Raw genomic sequence first — 17,091 nt, 5'->3', positions numbered from 1 at the left:
AGGGTATGTTTACAGTGACAGATTCTAACTGGCAAATCAGACAATTTAAATAAGAAGTATGATAAGAAAAATTTGTAAGTAGAATCAATCAGATCATGAAGACCTTGGAGGCCTGGCTAAAAAGTCTAAAGTTTATTCGGAAAACAAACAGCCAATGAAGCTTCAGAGAATGAGGACTTTAAAGAAATTCACAAACAACTCTGACTGGGGAAGGACAACTGCCTGATCACACACTGGCTGAGGTCATGATCTCACAGTTCATGAGTTTGAGCTCCACATTGGGCTCTGTGCTGATGGCGTGGAGCCTGCTTGGGATTTTCTGTCTCTCTCTCTCTCTCTCTCTCTCTTTCTCTCTCTCTCTGCCCTCTCCTGCTTGCTCTAGCTCTTTCAAAAAATGAATAAACTTAAAAAAAAAAAAAGCACACTAATATAAAAAGCAGACACAAAATGTTGTTGGAACCCAGAGATTTAAGAGCACTGCTCTAGGAATCATACTGCTGGTTCAACTGCATGAAATTAGGCTATCTGCCATTCTAAGATCATTTCTTCATCTGTAAAAATGAGACAATAGTAACTCTTTTTTCAGAGTCAAAATTTAATGGATACAAAATGCTTAGTACAGTACTTGGCACATGCAAGCACTCTATAAAAGTTACATGATAACTACTGTTACCATTCTGTGCCATTGTTACTGAGGTATGATTACCAGCATTGCTACAGTATTCTTGTGTTGACAGAACAGAAGCCTGGGTTGAGGGGAGCACTGGTGCAGACCAGTGGTTTTGGATGACTGGGACATAGGATCAAATGGTGGCAAATGGTGTAGTGTATCCCCAGGCATATGGTGGTGGGAATTTATCAGTAATATCAAGCAGCTAAAAAACAAAACAAAACAAACATAAATGTCTGTTTATCTGGAGAAGAGTTGGACCAATAGAAAGAAATACGTAAGTACATTCTAACTGTATTTTTAAAGTTATTCTATCCAAAAGATTGCTTAAAGTTACCATTTTTATATTACCTTAAATAACTTGCTATTATATTTTTGTATTTGCACTTTAAGTACATAATATTTAAAATTTTCAAATTATCTTTGGTTCATTCCTTAAAAACTATGTATTATGTAATATTTACTTTTATTGTCTATTGATACAAATTATGAGTTGTTTTTTTTTTTTAAGTACTTATTTATTTCAGCAATGTCTACACCCAATGCGGGGCTCGAACTCATGGCCCCGAAATTCAGAGTTGCAGGCTCCTCTGATTGAGTCAGCCAGGCCTCCCTAAAGTATGACTTCTAAAATCCTCATTAGGCTAATTGTGAGATTCCATTACCATTCTGCTTAAGTTTTTCAAACCAGGGTCAACAAGGAGAAGAGACTTAAATGCACGTGGAGCTAAGTAAGGGATTACCCTGTAAGATGGAGATGTGCTAGCAGAAATACCTATAGTACAATGGAAGAAACTTGGGCCCTTCAGCAATCTTACAGTTTATAGTGTTTACCCCACTGACTGCATTTTTTACTCCTCTTGGGAAAAAAAGAGTTTTGTGAACAACCTAAGGAAATAAATAATTACAACACTTCTAGATCTATCAGTATCAATTTATTTTCACTGTTAGCCTATTTTATGATTCAGTTTGTGGATTCAAAAGTCTTCCTCTAGGCAAAAGTATGTTACACACAAAAAATATTATCTTCAGATGACATGTGACGTAGAGTAAAACATTTCATGTACACTTTCTTTGGAAATTTAGGAAAATACTACAAATATCATTAACTGTTTAGAAATGTTAATATTGCCTAACCATCCATTGCGTTTGTTTATAACTCATCCTCCTCAGTGTTAGGAAAATTACTGGCAATAGCCACTGGATAAAGTATAAAGGATTTAACCAAGGCTAAGTAAAGACAGAAAAGTGAAGGACTAGGTTACACTTTGCTAATGCCTTAAACAGACAAAGTAGACTTCCTTTTGAGTAACTACAGTAATATCCATCTGTACCAAAACCAAATTTTAAATTGACTTGGAATAAATTTGAAAAACCTCTTATTATCTATAATTAACCTTTTCTCAACCATTCTCCTCTCCAAGGGATGATACTTCTGCTAAAGACAGACACTTTGTGCTGAGTGATTGCTTTTTCCTGGTATCTCTAAGAGCTAGGGCCTCAGGCTTCCTTCCCGAATAGGCGAGAGGAGGGGGAGGGGGGAAAAACAAGGGAAGAAGGAGACTAAAGAGAGTCCACTTAGGGCCTTCATAATTCCTAGTGGCAGATTAAATGATGTGTTAGGGCAGAGAATAATTTGGGAACAACACAGTGCTTTAATAATTTCAGTAATTTCTTTTCTCAATTTATAGCTAAAATTTTTAAAAATAAGTCAAAATAATGAATTCTATTGTACTAAAATCTCACTCTGAAAACATTTTCCTATGTTTTATGAGATTTTCCAAAAATCATTTGGATTCTGTAAATTTGGGTAATTGAATATATATCAAACACTAAATATCACGAGAAATTCTGAATTACTTTTATACAGATTAATGGTTTAATAGTGACCAGATACTTTTAAAAGTGAAGGCAGAAAGGATGGAAAAGTGGTCAATACCTAACAAGACAATTTCCCAAACATTATTTGTTAACATTGAAAAAAATCAAAATGTCTTTCCAAAAATAAATACCCAACACTAAGATAAAGAATATGTACTGAAACAAATGCCCATATTTACTTGGCCCTATGAAGTTTATTTTCAGAGAAAGAAAATCCAGAATCATATAGTCACAGTAACCCACATGAAAACAAGTAACAATACCCCAAATGGCATTAATCCCACAAATGAGCTTTATTTTGAACAAACATGAAGTCACTTAACGCCATATAAAATCATTTTAAAAGTTACTTTTCTCTGCACAAGTTAAAAAAAAATTATTGCAGAAAAAAACCCAGAAAGTTATAAAAGGAAAATGCTCAACTTTTTGCCTTCTAATACCAAATTTTGTTTGGGGAGGGGGAAGCATGTAGTACACACACACAAAAAAACCCAGTAGCAATTTTTTAAACATGGGTTTTGTTTATTTTTTATTTTAAACTTACAGTGTCACTAAGACACTAAATGGATTATTTCAACAATAAATATCATTACTAGATTTAAATACTTAATAATAGCCTTGGTGTTTTATGAATAGCTTGCTACCCGAATGTAAATGAGGGACGATCACAGATAGAAAGGCACCCTAAACTTTTCCCCAAAGCAAAATTGTAGTGACAGTTGAAACGTTAAATAAAATGTCAATAAATATTTACATGAATTAATTAGACAGAAACTGAAATATTCAATTGCAAAGCACATGCAAAATAAATCACTTGCTATAAATTTTAATGTCACTAAAGCATGGACCAACACATTAATTACAGACTTCATACCAGATCCCTGTTATTGAAAAGCTGATAACCTACCATTATTAATAGAAACTTAAGAGGATTTTCTATATCTCTACAAATTTTTCATATTTTCAAATCTAATTAACCAAGTCATCCTGGATTGATAACAGAATCATTGGATTAAATATCATTGTCCTTTAAGATCTATGACACTATAAAAATGTAAGAAACAATGCTTTTTTTATGGAAGGACAGCCTGGAACATTTTATTGAAATAAAATATTTAAAAAAAAAACGCATCCTAGATTTTAAAATAGTATTCTTCTCAAAAGTCTTTTAAAAGTATTAACGTGCTTAGAAATATGTGCCAAATAACACTATATTTTAAAAATCTTTGAGATGATACTCTTTTAAAACTACCATTGTCTCCAACATTTTACTTATTATTTGGTGGCACCTATACTATTTACTAAAAGATAATTTAAATATTTAAGTTTAAGGACAAACAAAAATAACTTTAAAGATTAACTTTAATGTTTCATACTAAATCATAACATCATGACTAAATCATCAAATTAGAACTAAATATCAACATTTATCCTCATATTATCTAACTTCATAGTAAAACATTTGTCTATTGATATTAATAGCCTAAGAGCTCGATAGCATTTTCTCCCAAACAGCCAGCTATTCTGCTTATTATTAGCAAGAGATTAAATGGAAGAGGAACAAGAGAAAATATATCCAATTCATTTCTTCTTACATTTACATGCAGTCCTATAACACATTTCTTTCTTCTTTTCCTACCAGCAATTTTTCCTTGATAAATCATCCCAAACACCACCCCTGTTTTCTTTACACTGTGAGTTCTGAGGATAAGCTACAATTCAGAAACCCCAAATGATGCCAAAAGATAACAGAAAAATAAGTACACTAAGAAACTACCACAATGTAGATAAAAAGATGAGTATTATTTTAAAAATCTATTTAATATCTTCTTTTGGCTTCCTAAAAAAACCAGCAGCATGAATGTCAAATGAGGTATAGCTGTTCAAAAACAAATATTTTAATGCATAAAACACATGAATTCAATAATATTTCAACAAATATTTCATACAAACATACAACTTTTGATATCTTATTCATTTTGAGATTCACTTCCATCCTATCTGTAACTAACCAAAAGGGAAGTCACATGACTTACACAATGAAAGAGAAAGAACAGTTTTCTTTCCTTTCCTTTCTACAGGAAGAAACAAAAGCTTGGTATTAGCTATCCAAGGCCAATGGGTGGGGCCTGCAAGCCAAAAAGCTGTAATGGATTGAGGTTAATCTTAATGGGGGCCCACTTTAACCTTCTGAAAGCATCAAAAATGTGAAAATTGCAACCAAAGCCTACAGAAAATAACAGGCACTTAATGTAACTTAGTTTCCACAACTAGAAAATTCTACAGGGACATAATTCCGTTTATAAACAATGTTGCTGCTTTTGTTGGGGTAAAATCACCTAACTGTGATTCCCTACACAGATACACACACCATCCCCCCACTGGCACACAGATACTTCCCAAGCTTCTTGAATAAATAGGAGTATCCAATGTCCAGGGTGATGGGTGGTCCTGAGGTCCTGAACTAGAGCTGTATACTTTTAAGGGATGCTGAGATAAGAACAAAGTGTTTTGTGTTTGTTTAAACCTGACTCTATATTTAAAGTCTTCACACCATTATTGATAAAGTTAACAAACTTGTACTATAGTTGATTTGAGCAAATTTTAAATGTCAGTATAAATGCTAGAAATTAGGCACATGAAAACAAAATAAATATTTTGGGATTTTTTTTTATAGATCTGATTGAAATTAACTAATTCAATTTACTTAAAGACAATCACTACATTTCAAAGGCATAAAATCTCAACCTGATGGAATATCATATCATCACACTCGTTCCTGACGGCGTGCTTTTACAATATCTTATGAAAGAACATATATTTAAATAACATTATACACACCAAATAAGCTGCAATGCAGTGAAAAACTTCTAAATTAGTGAAATCAACCCACGTAGAGTCACAATCAAGCATCAACTATTATGCCCATTTTTATACTCCAGGCTTTATTATAAGTCTGATAGAAAGAGATTTTTTACAGAGCAGAAAGGCAGGATTTACAAGTGGCCCAAGGAAAAGATAAGCAATGAATAGTTCTGACCCCAGCTTCTCTGGCTTGATCAAGTGGGTCTGCAACCTGAGCCAAAGGGCGCAAATTCCTCACCATTCAAAATCCTTCAATGGCATGGGGGAGGAAGCAGTGAAAGGGACAAACGTGCAAGTCCAACTGTCCTTAGATTTAGTATTCAACTAAAAATTTTAATTAGAGAGTTAAATAAATGAACTCAATACTCTGATTAAATTTCTGACTCATAGTTCAACCAGTCCTAAAAAGAGAAGGTTTTTTTTTCACTTGTTAAAGTTGAAAAAAATTTATTCATTTATCTTTGTAAATGTATGGCTTACATAGAACTGTGTTAGGTATGTGTTTCTAATATCATTTAATCTATTTAAGGATGTTGTTGAAGGTGGAATTAGTCTCCAAGTATAAGCGTTTCCATACTATAAGCAAATCGATGTATTATTAAAATCCTACTTTGGAAAAACAGTTGATAGAATTCATTCCAAGCTCCACAATATATCACTGATTCAGTAAGTATTTAAAGCAATAGATACAACCTGTGTTGTCAGACTTCTGTTACAGACTGAACTAAGGATAAAGAATTCAACTGAATGAAGAAAATGTTAAGATAACAGAATTTAAGCATATAGTATCTGGGAACATTCTAGCTACTATCATTAATGGCCTACGCAACTGTTTACAAAGCTTAAGGAAATAAACAGTCATGAAGAAATCGTGGCCAGAGTAAAATTAATTTGAATTTTACATACATAGCACAATAAAACTTAATAAAAATCTTAAGGTTATTAGCAAATTACACTTAAAAGACTTTGAAATAAATGACAACTTTAAGATTAACAAAGTAATAAATGAAAGTGGGCTTTTTAAAAAAAAAAAAGTAGACTGTTATAACAAAAGGGTAAAGCAGCTGGTAAAAGTTAAGTGTATTATTAAAAGCACAATAAAATGATTCTAAGCATTGATAAAGAGTTTTTACATATGAAATCTGAAAACTATGTATTTTAAGACTGATGAAAATCGCTGTATTTAGCTCAAAATCTGAAAAGTAACATTTATTGTTTTATCAGAGTTTTCCCCCAAATTAAATGGACAGACATTGTGTAACTAGATTTATAAAAAGAAAGTGAATAGTCCATGGAAAAAAATGATCCACTGCTTTTGTACCTCATATAAAAAGAATGAGAATTGGAAAGATCATATTAAAGATTTTGCGAAGAAGAAAATAAAAAGAATATATAGCAAACTGGAGAGCAGAACTCTTTTTTTTTTTAAGCTTATTTATTTATTTTAAGAGACAGAGACAGTGTGAGCATGGGGAGGGCAGAGAGAGAGGGAGAGTCAGAGTCCCAAGGAAGATCCACACTGTCAGTGCAGAGCCCCAGCGTGGGGCTCCAACTCTAGAAACTGTGAGGTCATGACCTGAACCAAAATCAAGAGTTGGAAGCTTAACTGACGGAGCCACCCAGGTGTCCCTGGAGAGCAGAACTCTCAAATCTATCATCCAAAAGTGCTTTACACCTACTATGTGATCAATAACAAAATAGTTGAATAGATATCGAGCCAGGAACTTTCTAGAGTAACCATTTTCTTACAAGTCCGTACTTTTATACAATAAACCATCTTGTCAATTTACGCCTCTAAGAATGTTTACTCAGTTGAGATATAAATTCATTAAATTTCTGAAAAGAAATATGAGTATCAATAAACCTAATTATGCTCTTTAGGTAAACAATGAGTTTAAGCTGCATAAAAAAGTACCATAAGGATAAATGAAATTAAGACTGAAGATCAGTGAAATGCATACTAATTAATCTCACTTTCACAAACACAGAAACTACTAGTAAAAAGGTAATTTGCATAATTAAGATAAGTTCAGACTGTATTTGATAACTGAATTGTAGCTTAGGTCTAAGGTAACAAAAAGAGCCAGGTGAGTTAACCAGTTACTATGACCTATCAATAATCATATAGAATAACTGAACCTCTTGTCTTCCAGGGTGACTACAAATGGACACAAGGGAACTTTTTGGGGTGATGAAATGACTGTGGTGGTGGTTACATAATTTGTCAAAACTCATCTAACTGTATACTTAAATTTGGTGAATTTTATTCTATATATTATACTTCAATAAGCAGACAAGGCAAAAAAATAAAATAAATGACATGAGCTTATTATCTTTCAAAAATTCTGATAATTTTTATGATGAGGGTATAAATAAAAATGCAGTGCTCAAAATAAAGATTAAAACGAAAACCCGGTATTGTTACAATTCTTAAATTATTTTCATGTGTACTACCTCAATGAACCCTTACCCTAACCCACAAAAATAGGGAGAAAAAATATTATTGAACACATTTCACCCATGGGAACACTGAAGCTCAGAGGAAGTGACTAGTCAGAAGTAAGAAAACCACCAAGTGGCAGAGCCAGATCTAAACCTTCATTTCTGATGCTTTATCCCTTACTCTACCACACTACCTCTTCTTAGTAATGCTAACTATGTACAACAAACATCACTGAGCCTTTACTCTCTGCCAGGCTCAGTGTTAAATGCTCTACATGTGTAATAACATTTAATCCTCATAATAACCCTATACTAAAGTGGTCACCGTTTTGTCCCCTCCCTTTACAGGATTCTGAGACACTGACAAGGTTACTCACTTTCCCTACAAACAATAAACTGGGATTTCAACAGTGATCTTTTTGACTAGAAGCTCTGCCACTGTATAGTACCTCACAAAGACTAAATAATTAGTATTAGAGCAAAAAGTATTAAATTATTGCAGCAGGTCTACTTAAAACAGTATTTTTTCCCTCAGCTTACACTGAAGAATACACAACTGGATATATACAACTAAATACTCAGGTAAAATCTCATGATAAAACTATTAAAACAATCTATGTAACCAAGTCATTCCCACATCTCAATTTATATCCTGGTATTTTCAACAATATTACACAATATTTTAGGCCATAAAATTATAATAAAATGCTTTGTAGTTCACTGCAACGGAGATTAAGCTATTAACATTATACAACACATTTTGCCCAATTTTAAAGAGAGCACATAAAAGAAGGTACCAATTTAATTATCTACTATGAATATATGCCACTGAAAATAACCTATCTGTGATTTTGTTGTGACAAGGACTTGTTTACATTTTAGTTTGTTAAACACACTTGCCAGGCAAATTATATGACAGTATCTCTATGCTTCACAACATCCTGAAAAGTCAGGTATTAATTACTCCAATTTGCCACTGATTGTGGAAAGAAAGATAAGACTAAATCTATGAGTCTTATGTTAGACAGCATCTCCAAACAGTCAAATATTTAGACACTGGGCAGGAGGCTGTAATCTTCAGATAATTTTCCAATTTGTTGCTAGATGGAAAGTAAGATTAATCTTGATGTATCAAAATGCAATATAACAAATATTTTTGTTACTCTTTTAATAGAAGTACTCATTAAAAGACAATTTTTAAATGTATCTTACTGATCTGCAATGTATTTTCTTAAATATATTACTGTGAACTTTTCAGTATCAGAAGATGTTATAATCAAATTATTTTAGAGAAAAATGTAAACCATTTATGTTTCTATGGACTGTTTATGTTACAATGCCATAACCTATAATAACTATATACTGAACTATATACTGAATTTCTTGTTACTTAAAATTCAGTGAGAAATATCTCTTTGGTTTTTTTTTTGTTTTTTTTTTTTTTTTTTTTTTAAAGTTTATTTATTTTTGGGACAGAGAGAGACAGAGCATGAACGGGGGAGGAGCAGAGAGAGAGGGAGACACAGAATCGGAAACAGGCTCCAGGCTCTGAGCCATCGGCCCAGAGCCTGACGCGGGGCTCGAACTCACGGACCGCGAGATCGTGACCTGGCTGAAGTCGGACGCTTAACCGACTGCGCCACCCAGGCGCCCCGAGAAATATCTCAAGATATAAAGAATTGATAATAAGAAAGTATTTTATTTCACATGTAGTTCCAAATCAAGCCCAAAGAATATCATACCTTAAAGTAATACATTTCCAGTTTAATTAATCAGAAATATCCTCACTTTATTTGCTTAGGTTATACTTGGATTAGAAATAAAAACACAGCACACCATATTTTTAACTCCAAACTTTTAGGTTAATCACAATACCAAAAGAACTACTCAGTTAAGATAAACAAAAAAACCATCTGCAATATCTATGTAATTTCTGAACAGAAAGAATTCTGGCAAATTTAAATAATAAGGGTTCCTTGCTGCCCCAAAACAACAAAATTTACAACAATAAACTCACTTTTTATCTACCATGTTGAATGCAGGCAAAAAAGAAGTTGTTCACTTTTTATGAAAACCAAGCATTCTAAGATCAGTTAAAGTTAGGTTAAAGTTGTCATGCCACATACTTGTAAGTTGTTTCTCTCTTACGTATTTGTTTAAAAAACAATCCTTTGATTTATTGCCTTCATTTTTTGTGAAGTCTTTTAAAAAAGAAGAATCAAAAATGAGGAAAATATCTAAGACTTACAACAATGATCTTTATTCATTTTTATTGAAGTATAGTTGATATTCACCAATACTATTTAACATGAAGACTGTCTTAAATGTGCCCAATTCATACTTCATGTTTAAACTGAATTAGAATAAAAGTATCTTTTTAGAAGTAAACAAAAAAGGGTCTTGAAAATGGACCAGCATTTGAAAATCAGAAGTATCCAATATCTGTAAAGACAATAAAAGTCATAAAATTTGGATTTAAATGACTTCAAATATGATTTTATGATTAAATAGCTTTATTTCATTTGGGATTCTTCCAAATTGGTCAACTGGGCAAATCATCTTGAAAACCTGATAGCATTAGGAACCATTTTCAAATATGAAATTATACATAACTCGCTAACAAATGAGCTCTGTTATATGATATTCTTTTAATTTCCAAGATTTTACTTTGTCTAAATAATTTTTGAAACTGACATTTTCAAGAGTCCCAAGAATAATAATAATCACATCTATCCTACATGTGAAAAATGTTTTCATGCCAAACTACGATAAAAACAAAGATGACTAATAAGTTGGTGATGAAATACTACGAAAAATCCTTAAACATGAACACACTGGAGTAAATGTTTTCATAAATTGTATAATTAATTAATCACTGAGACATGAACTCTATTCTACATCAACTGAACTGCATATATTTCAAATGTTCATATATTTAAAAACTGTTAATCTCCAAATGTTTTTATAACCTATACTATTAATAAAGATGCTTTAAATTTATCTGTTACAGTAATTATTCTTATTTCTTCTGTTTCCATTACTTTGAGATGTTTTCTGAACAAAGTAATAAAAGGAACATAAAATATATAAAATCGCCGTAATATAGACAATTGTGTTTTCCATTAAGATCAAACTACAAACCAGAAATAAAGAGCATAAGATGAAAATATCAACATATTTGAAAGGTAAATTAAGAATTCCAACCAAATTATTAATAAGTATTTAAGCCTATCAAGTAATGGTAGGTGAATTAGTCATTTTGAAATTACTCCCTTTGAGAAGAAATTCTTACATAAGTAGTGAAATAGATGAAATACATTTATGTTAAAAATTCTGTATACCATAATTGATGGCAAAGAATTCCAAATATATAACTAACAAACAAAGAAAATATTATGCAAGTGAGCTGAAGAGAGGGCAGTAAGGAGAACGGATTCTATCCCTCCCCTGAACAAAATAAAGTTTATCTCATTGAGAGACAGAATATTTATTTGGAAATAAGTATCAAAATTTATGTAAAGAAAACGTAAATTATAATAAACATCAACAGGTAGTTACTGGGTAACACTGCCCCTCTCCAAAAGGATCTCATTTTAATTACCATGTAACTTATCTAAAATATTATCAAGTATTTAAGTCCTATCAAACATTATAACATTTCAAAAAGTTACAAGAGAACTTTCCAAGTAATTTAAACATGTTATCCCACAATCTAACTGTGGATGCAATTTTTTTAACTGTTAATAATAAACTAATAGAGGTTATTAATTATTAACACTTACACACTAATTGTACACTGATGACATCACCTTACTAGTAACCTAGACTTACAAATCTGTATTAACCATGTATGCATATTCTTACTTCAATTGAAAGACTAATCTCTGTGTTTTGCACTGGATTCTAAAGTAAGAAATTCCTACAAATATACCCTAGTTACAAATAAGTCATCATGAAAACTGTCAAATTTTAAATATTAAATATTTTAAGGAACAACTCGAAAGCAATAAACTCTAAGGAAATTCACAAAATATTTACACATTCTTGTAAGTTTTTACAAATATTATTAAACACTATCAGGTTTCCATATTAATGTGTCAGAATACATATAATTATTGCCAATCCATAATCATATGACCATTTAAATCACAATATTAGGAAGTCAAATAAGACTGACATTTTAAACCACCAATGGTCACACACCATCCTCAAACAGCAGAGTCCTCACTGCATTTATCAACAATTAAGGACAGGGAAGGTACATTAGCTAAGTCATATGTTTATTTTTGAGAAGTTGGTGACATTACAGAGACTAGAAGAAAGTTTGACTGTATTCTTGCAAACATACTTTAAGTAGAATTATGTAACTAAGAATGTACAGCTCTATTTTAAAACTACACATGCATATCTTCATTTCATAGCAACTGAACAATATATATGCATATCTTCTCTTCATTTCATAGCAACTAAATTGTTTTTGATGTGCAGTTCTTTGCAGTCAGGATTTTTTTTGCTAGTCCTATTTAATTGTATGTTTTTTATATATTTATTTATTATTGAAGTATCTGTAGTTAATATCTTTTCAAGAGAAAAAAATCCTGGGAGCCTTGGCATAAATTTTTAAATATTATATTAAACTAAAATTATTTTTTTATTTCCCCAAATATATACTATTAAAAATGTTTCATAATACTTAAAAAAATCCAATGACACGTGTACTTCTGAATACTCAAAAAGAAATTGCATGTATTTAAAATAATGATATTGTACAGTTAAACATTTAAAATTCCTAATTATCTACAATGCTTATTCTTTCATAATAAAATAGCACATAGACATTACAGGGAAAAAATTAATTTGAATGATACATTAATATGGTATGCTTTCAAAAATTCTCGTACAGTAAAAATGGCAATAAAAGAATGATTTTAAAAGTATTTTAAAAACTGTTGTAAAATGGTCCTGAATTGCAACCTGATTGTGTAAGTGATGCTGACAAGATACCTGCACAGATCATTTATGACCATCTAATTGTTACTTGAAATTGCCTGGCTACAATCTGTAGGATTCTGCCTTTTTCAGAACAATTATTCATATGATTTATATGCAATTTGTGTAAGTCCCAATAGAAGACAGAAATTCCTCCCAAAGCCTAAAATCAAGAAGAAAAAAATAAAGCAATAATTTTCCCTAGTAAAAAAGTGAAACATATTTCAAAAAACGAATACTGTAGCCATCAAAAAAACTCCCTAAAGTATCACTTTCTAATTTCAAATTTAAAGAATATCACTGCTCTTTTTTTACATCACAAAAATGCTAATACTTAAGTTTTATCAACTTTTTTACATACTTCTTCCCAAGAATGTATCTAGATATATCCTTCTGAAAAATACATTTTATCTCCCCATTTTAATACGTTTTTGAGTAAATACATGACTTGTAACAGAGGATTAAAGCAACTGAATGTTAATAATCTATAGCTGTACTCTAGAAACTGTTTACAATCTATAAATAAAACTTTTCCCGCAATAGGGTATTTCATAATTCAGTGGACATACATATGTTTACCAACATGTAATCATTAAATACCTTAAATTTAGATGTCTTGTGGTTCTCAACATTAATATTGGTTAATAAAATGTCTAGCATTTGAAAGTATTAAAAGGAAAACATAGAAAACCAAATTATAACAAGGTGTGATCAAAGAAGAAAAGGGCTATTTTTTTTCATTCATCTATAAAACAAATGTATGAGATCGTAAAGAACAATTTAACAACCTAAAGAAGGTTCAAAGTGGGGAAAGCCAGAGCCTGAGAGAAAATGAATTTGTCAATGATTTCAAGTCATTCAGTCTAGGGAGGGAAAAAGCTGAAAATGTAGGTTCATTTTACAATACAAAGTAGGAGGCATAAAATCCAGTAGCTTGTCTATGGACTACTATTTACATATTTAAACCCTGTTTCAATTCACAGATTATGCTGATCCTTCCACATGTAAACAGCCAATAATGATGGCCAGGCCTTTAGGAAAGGAAAACATACACCACACAGCAAGGTCAGGAAGCTACCAACCACCACAGGACAACAGATCAAAACAGAATGGTTTCATATGTTTCTACTGTTTATATACTTAATTTTAAGATGATATTCCTTGGGGATAAAGGAGGCTGTAAACATTACCAGGAAGGGGCAATACAGTATCAAATAAAATATATAATTTTCATGCAAGTATACTATTTTCTCCATGTATCTGTCAGGCAACCTGTGGTACTGAATGCCATTCATTCAATTTTTAATACTTAAATGTCAAGCCAAAACAAACCTCTTTGGTCTTAAATCCCTTTACTCCTAAGAATTCATTACAGAGAATTAACTTCTTTCAATGCAATAATCAAACCTGCAAATTATAAATATATATTTTTTTACTATGATGAGATTAAGCAATAGAGAGGAGTAAAAATGGAAGAGGTATTAATTTACTTGTTTCTGGGTAAATTTTTGAAAATGATAAGCAATGACATTCTGTTTGGTATTTAAGCATCTTAAAAAAATTACAACACAATATAAGCAATGGTGGAAATTTACCCAAAGTGGCAGACTAGCACATTTTAGACACACAAGCTAGAGCCACAGCTGGCCACATGCTTTTTTGAGTTCAGTTTCTTAAAGAGACAGTCTCCTTGGACCTATGCCCTAAAAGGGAGCACATTTCTAAATGTCTGACTACCAACCAACCTATCCTTGGGCATTTCATCAAATCCATGGTAGACCAATAGTGTTCTATCTTATTTTACTGTGAAATCAAATTATTTTTATTTAAACCTACAAATGACTACCAGGGAGGCAGAAATATAACAGGGGAATCTGGTGTGACTAAAGGTGTCTAAAAGGTGTCCTACAATAGCAAAAGTATGTTTGTTTGCTTTTTTAAACTTAAGTGATCCCTGTTTCTTCATTCATTTCCCCATTCATTCACTAGGCACAGACGACGAAGTATATTGTAACCGATAACACCGGAAGCTACACTACAGCAATTTCGCTGTCGAATGAAGAGGAGAACTTGCTAATAAAGTCAACCAGCAGCCAAGCGGTGAAATTTCAAAGATTTCATTTTCTGTTTAGGAAAAGATACCCAGTAAGGGGACCATACACATACCGGATTAACTCCTGACTGCAAGGAAGATTTTGTCTTTCAGCGTATGACCACTGACAAAACTACTGACCAAATCCTGCACATGGTAAAAGGAGAAGAGGGGGAAAAAGTTTGGCTTACTTGGTGCACAAACACATCGACTGGAATATCCAAGGGGCTTCCCTCTCGGTTTATCATGGAGATGAATCCAAATCCCATTCGCACATTGAACCACTTACAGTGGCCAGTTCCGTGCAAAACCTGGGATTCCTCCTCTGCCTGCTCCGGCAGCTTCCCGGGCCCTTCACCACCACCTTTGCCTGCCCCGCCTGAGTAGAACAGGACAAAAAAAAAGTCAGTTAGTCTGTATTCCCAAACTGTTCGCTGAAAGAGAAAAAAACTGCTTGGGGGTGGGGGGTGGGGGAAGGAAACAGAAAGAAACTCCAATAAAGGTTGATTCTTTTCTTCTACAGAAAATATTTAAAATGAAAGGGTTAAAAGGGGAAGCGGGGGAGGAGGGAGCCACACTGCTCTATCGATCACATCAACTTCCACTTTTCTGTACATACGTGTACTTTTTCATTTAACTCCATTTTTTTCGGCCACATATTACGGTTACAGCATGCGATACTTGCATATTGCTGACTTAACACTCGTCCCATTTACAAAAAGAAAATTTCGGCGTAACTATTCTCTCCGGCGGGCACGAGGAGAAAAGAGAAATCGTGAAGATGGTTAGAGCTAGTTAATACACATGCAGCGGCAGTGAATCCAGGGTTATTTGCAATGTGCATTCCCCTCCCCCCAATAACTTTCAATTAAAGTTGGGGTGGAATGGGGGAGGGGGCAGGTGTATAAAAGTTTTCTCGGGCTCACTAACTGAAACTGCGCTTAATCACACTCAAACAATTCAAACAATAGCCCCCTGAAAGCTTTTCAAGTTGTGAATCAGTGTGGGCGGTACAAAACATTTTTGGAGATCTATAACAATAGGTTGCAGAAAGCCCCATTGCGCGATGGGGAGTGGGGGTAATGCCCAGTATTGGGGTAAAAGGGGAAGGGAGGACGGGCAAAGAAGGGTGGGAAAGGGGGAGGCGGGGAGAGAAAGGAAGAGAGAAAATCACAGTAAAACAATAGAAAAGAAAATTAACCTTCGGCCATGTTGCCCCACGGGCCCTCTGCTCCAAACTCGTGAGATGAAAACTTTCCCTTTGGAACGGAGTGATCTTCTGAATCAATCTAACATCTTGATTTTGTGCGATCACAAATTTAGCTCGCATGGTCTAATGTGCTTTCCCTCTTTTGATTTTTTTCTCTTCTCTCTCCAGTTTCTGGCCCCCTGAGCCACGTGACTTTGTCAATTACATGCTTTCTTGCTACTAATTTCACCTCGGATCCTTAAGGGGCTGGCAAGAGGAAGAGATAACCAATCGCCATTTCATCTATGCTGACATCAAAATAATTTATGAATGAACATGAAAAACTCAAACATGTTATCTTAAAGACAATTTGGGACGCTTCTTTGCGATAAATCAGAATGCTGATTTCGTGCTTTTACTTAGACACAATGGAGGGTCCTTGTGAATCGTCGATTTAGAAAAAACGGCATGGTCATATATGTGCACACGCGTGCCTTACACACAAGCCTGTCTAAATAATCTCATTTAGGGGGAAAAAAGCCCTCTAAATAAAGCAACCAATGTTACGCTTTTTCTCCCCTAAGTCAGCTGCTCCGTAACAGTCAACCTGCTTGGGGCAAAGAAATTCATATTTAACTCAATTCTGACAGGAAAATGTGTAATTTACAAAGGACCTAATTAAACCTAATTACATCTCCATGAAACTTGAGATAATAGTAACATACACCTACAATAAGACCAAAGCACACATTTCCCTGACCGTGCCCCGAAATTTTTTTAGATTTAAAATTAGATCTTACTGGAAAAATCGCTAGCACTTTCATGTACTCAATTTATGTTTTGGTTCATCATTTCGGAACATTTTGAACGGGGAATTGTACTTCACAGGTTTCTCCGCCATCTCTTTCCGGGGGAGGAGATGTGATTAATGACTTCCTAAATAACAGCCCAGTTTTCCAGCCT

At 33.1% G+C, this 17,091-nt stretch overlaps 1 protein-coding gene across 1 annotated transcript in view; it reads right to left on the bottom strand.

Moving 5' to 3' along the window:
• LIN28B (lin-28 homolog B) overlaps positions 1–16,150 on the bottom strand; it is a 109,134-nt gene extending 92,984 nt beyond the window's left edge. Inside the window, exons 1-2 of the mRNA XM_030314595.1 lie at positions 16,141–16,150; positions 15,131–15,318 (exon numbers count right to left, since the gene is read on the bottom strand). Of these exons, the coding sequence (XP_030170455.1) occupies positions 15,131–15,318; positions 16,141–16,150 (198 nt within the window). The remainder of the gene's footprint in view (positions 1–15,130; positions 15,319–16,140) is intronic.
• Between the last annotated feature and the right edge of the window lie 941 nt (positions 16,151–17,091).

The sequence above is a fragment of the Lynx canadensis genome, chromosome B2 (genome assembly GCF_007474595.2).
Source record: "Lynx canadensis isolate LIC74 chromosome B2, mLynCan4.pri.v2, whole genome shotgun sequence".
In the NCBI taxonomy this organism is placed as follows: Eukaryota; Metazoa; Chordata; class Mammalia; order Carnivora; family Felidae; genus Lynx; species Lynx canadensis.
This window is presented reverse-complemented; position numbering and strand designations above follow the sequence as displayed.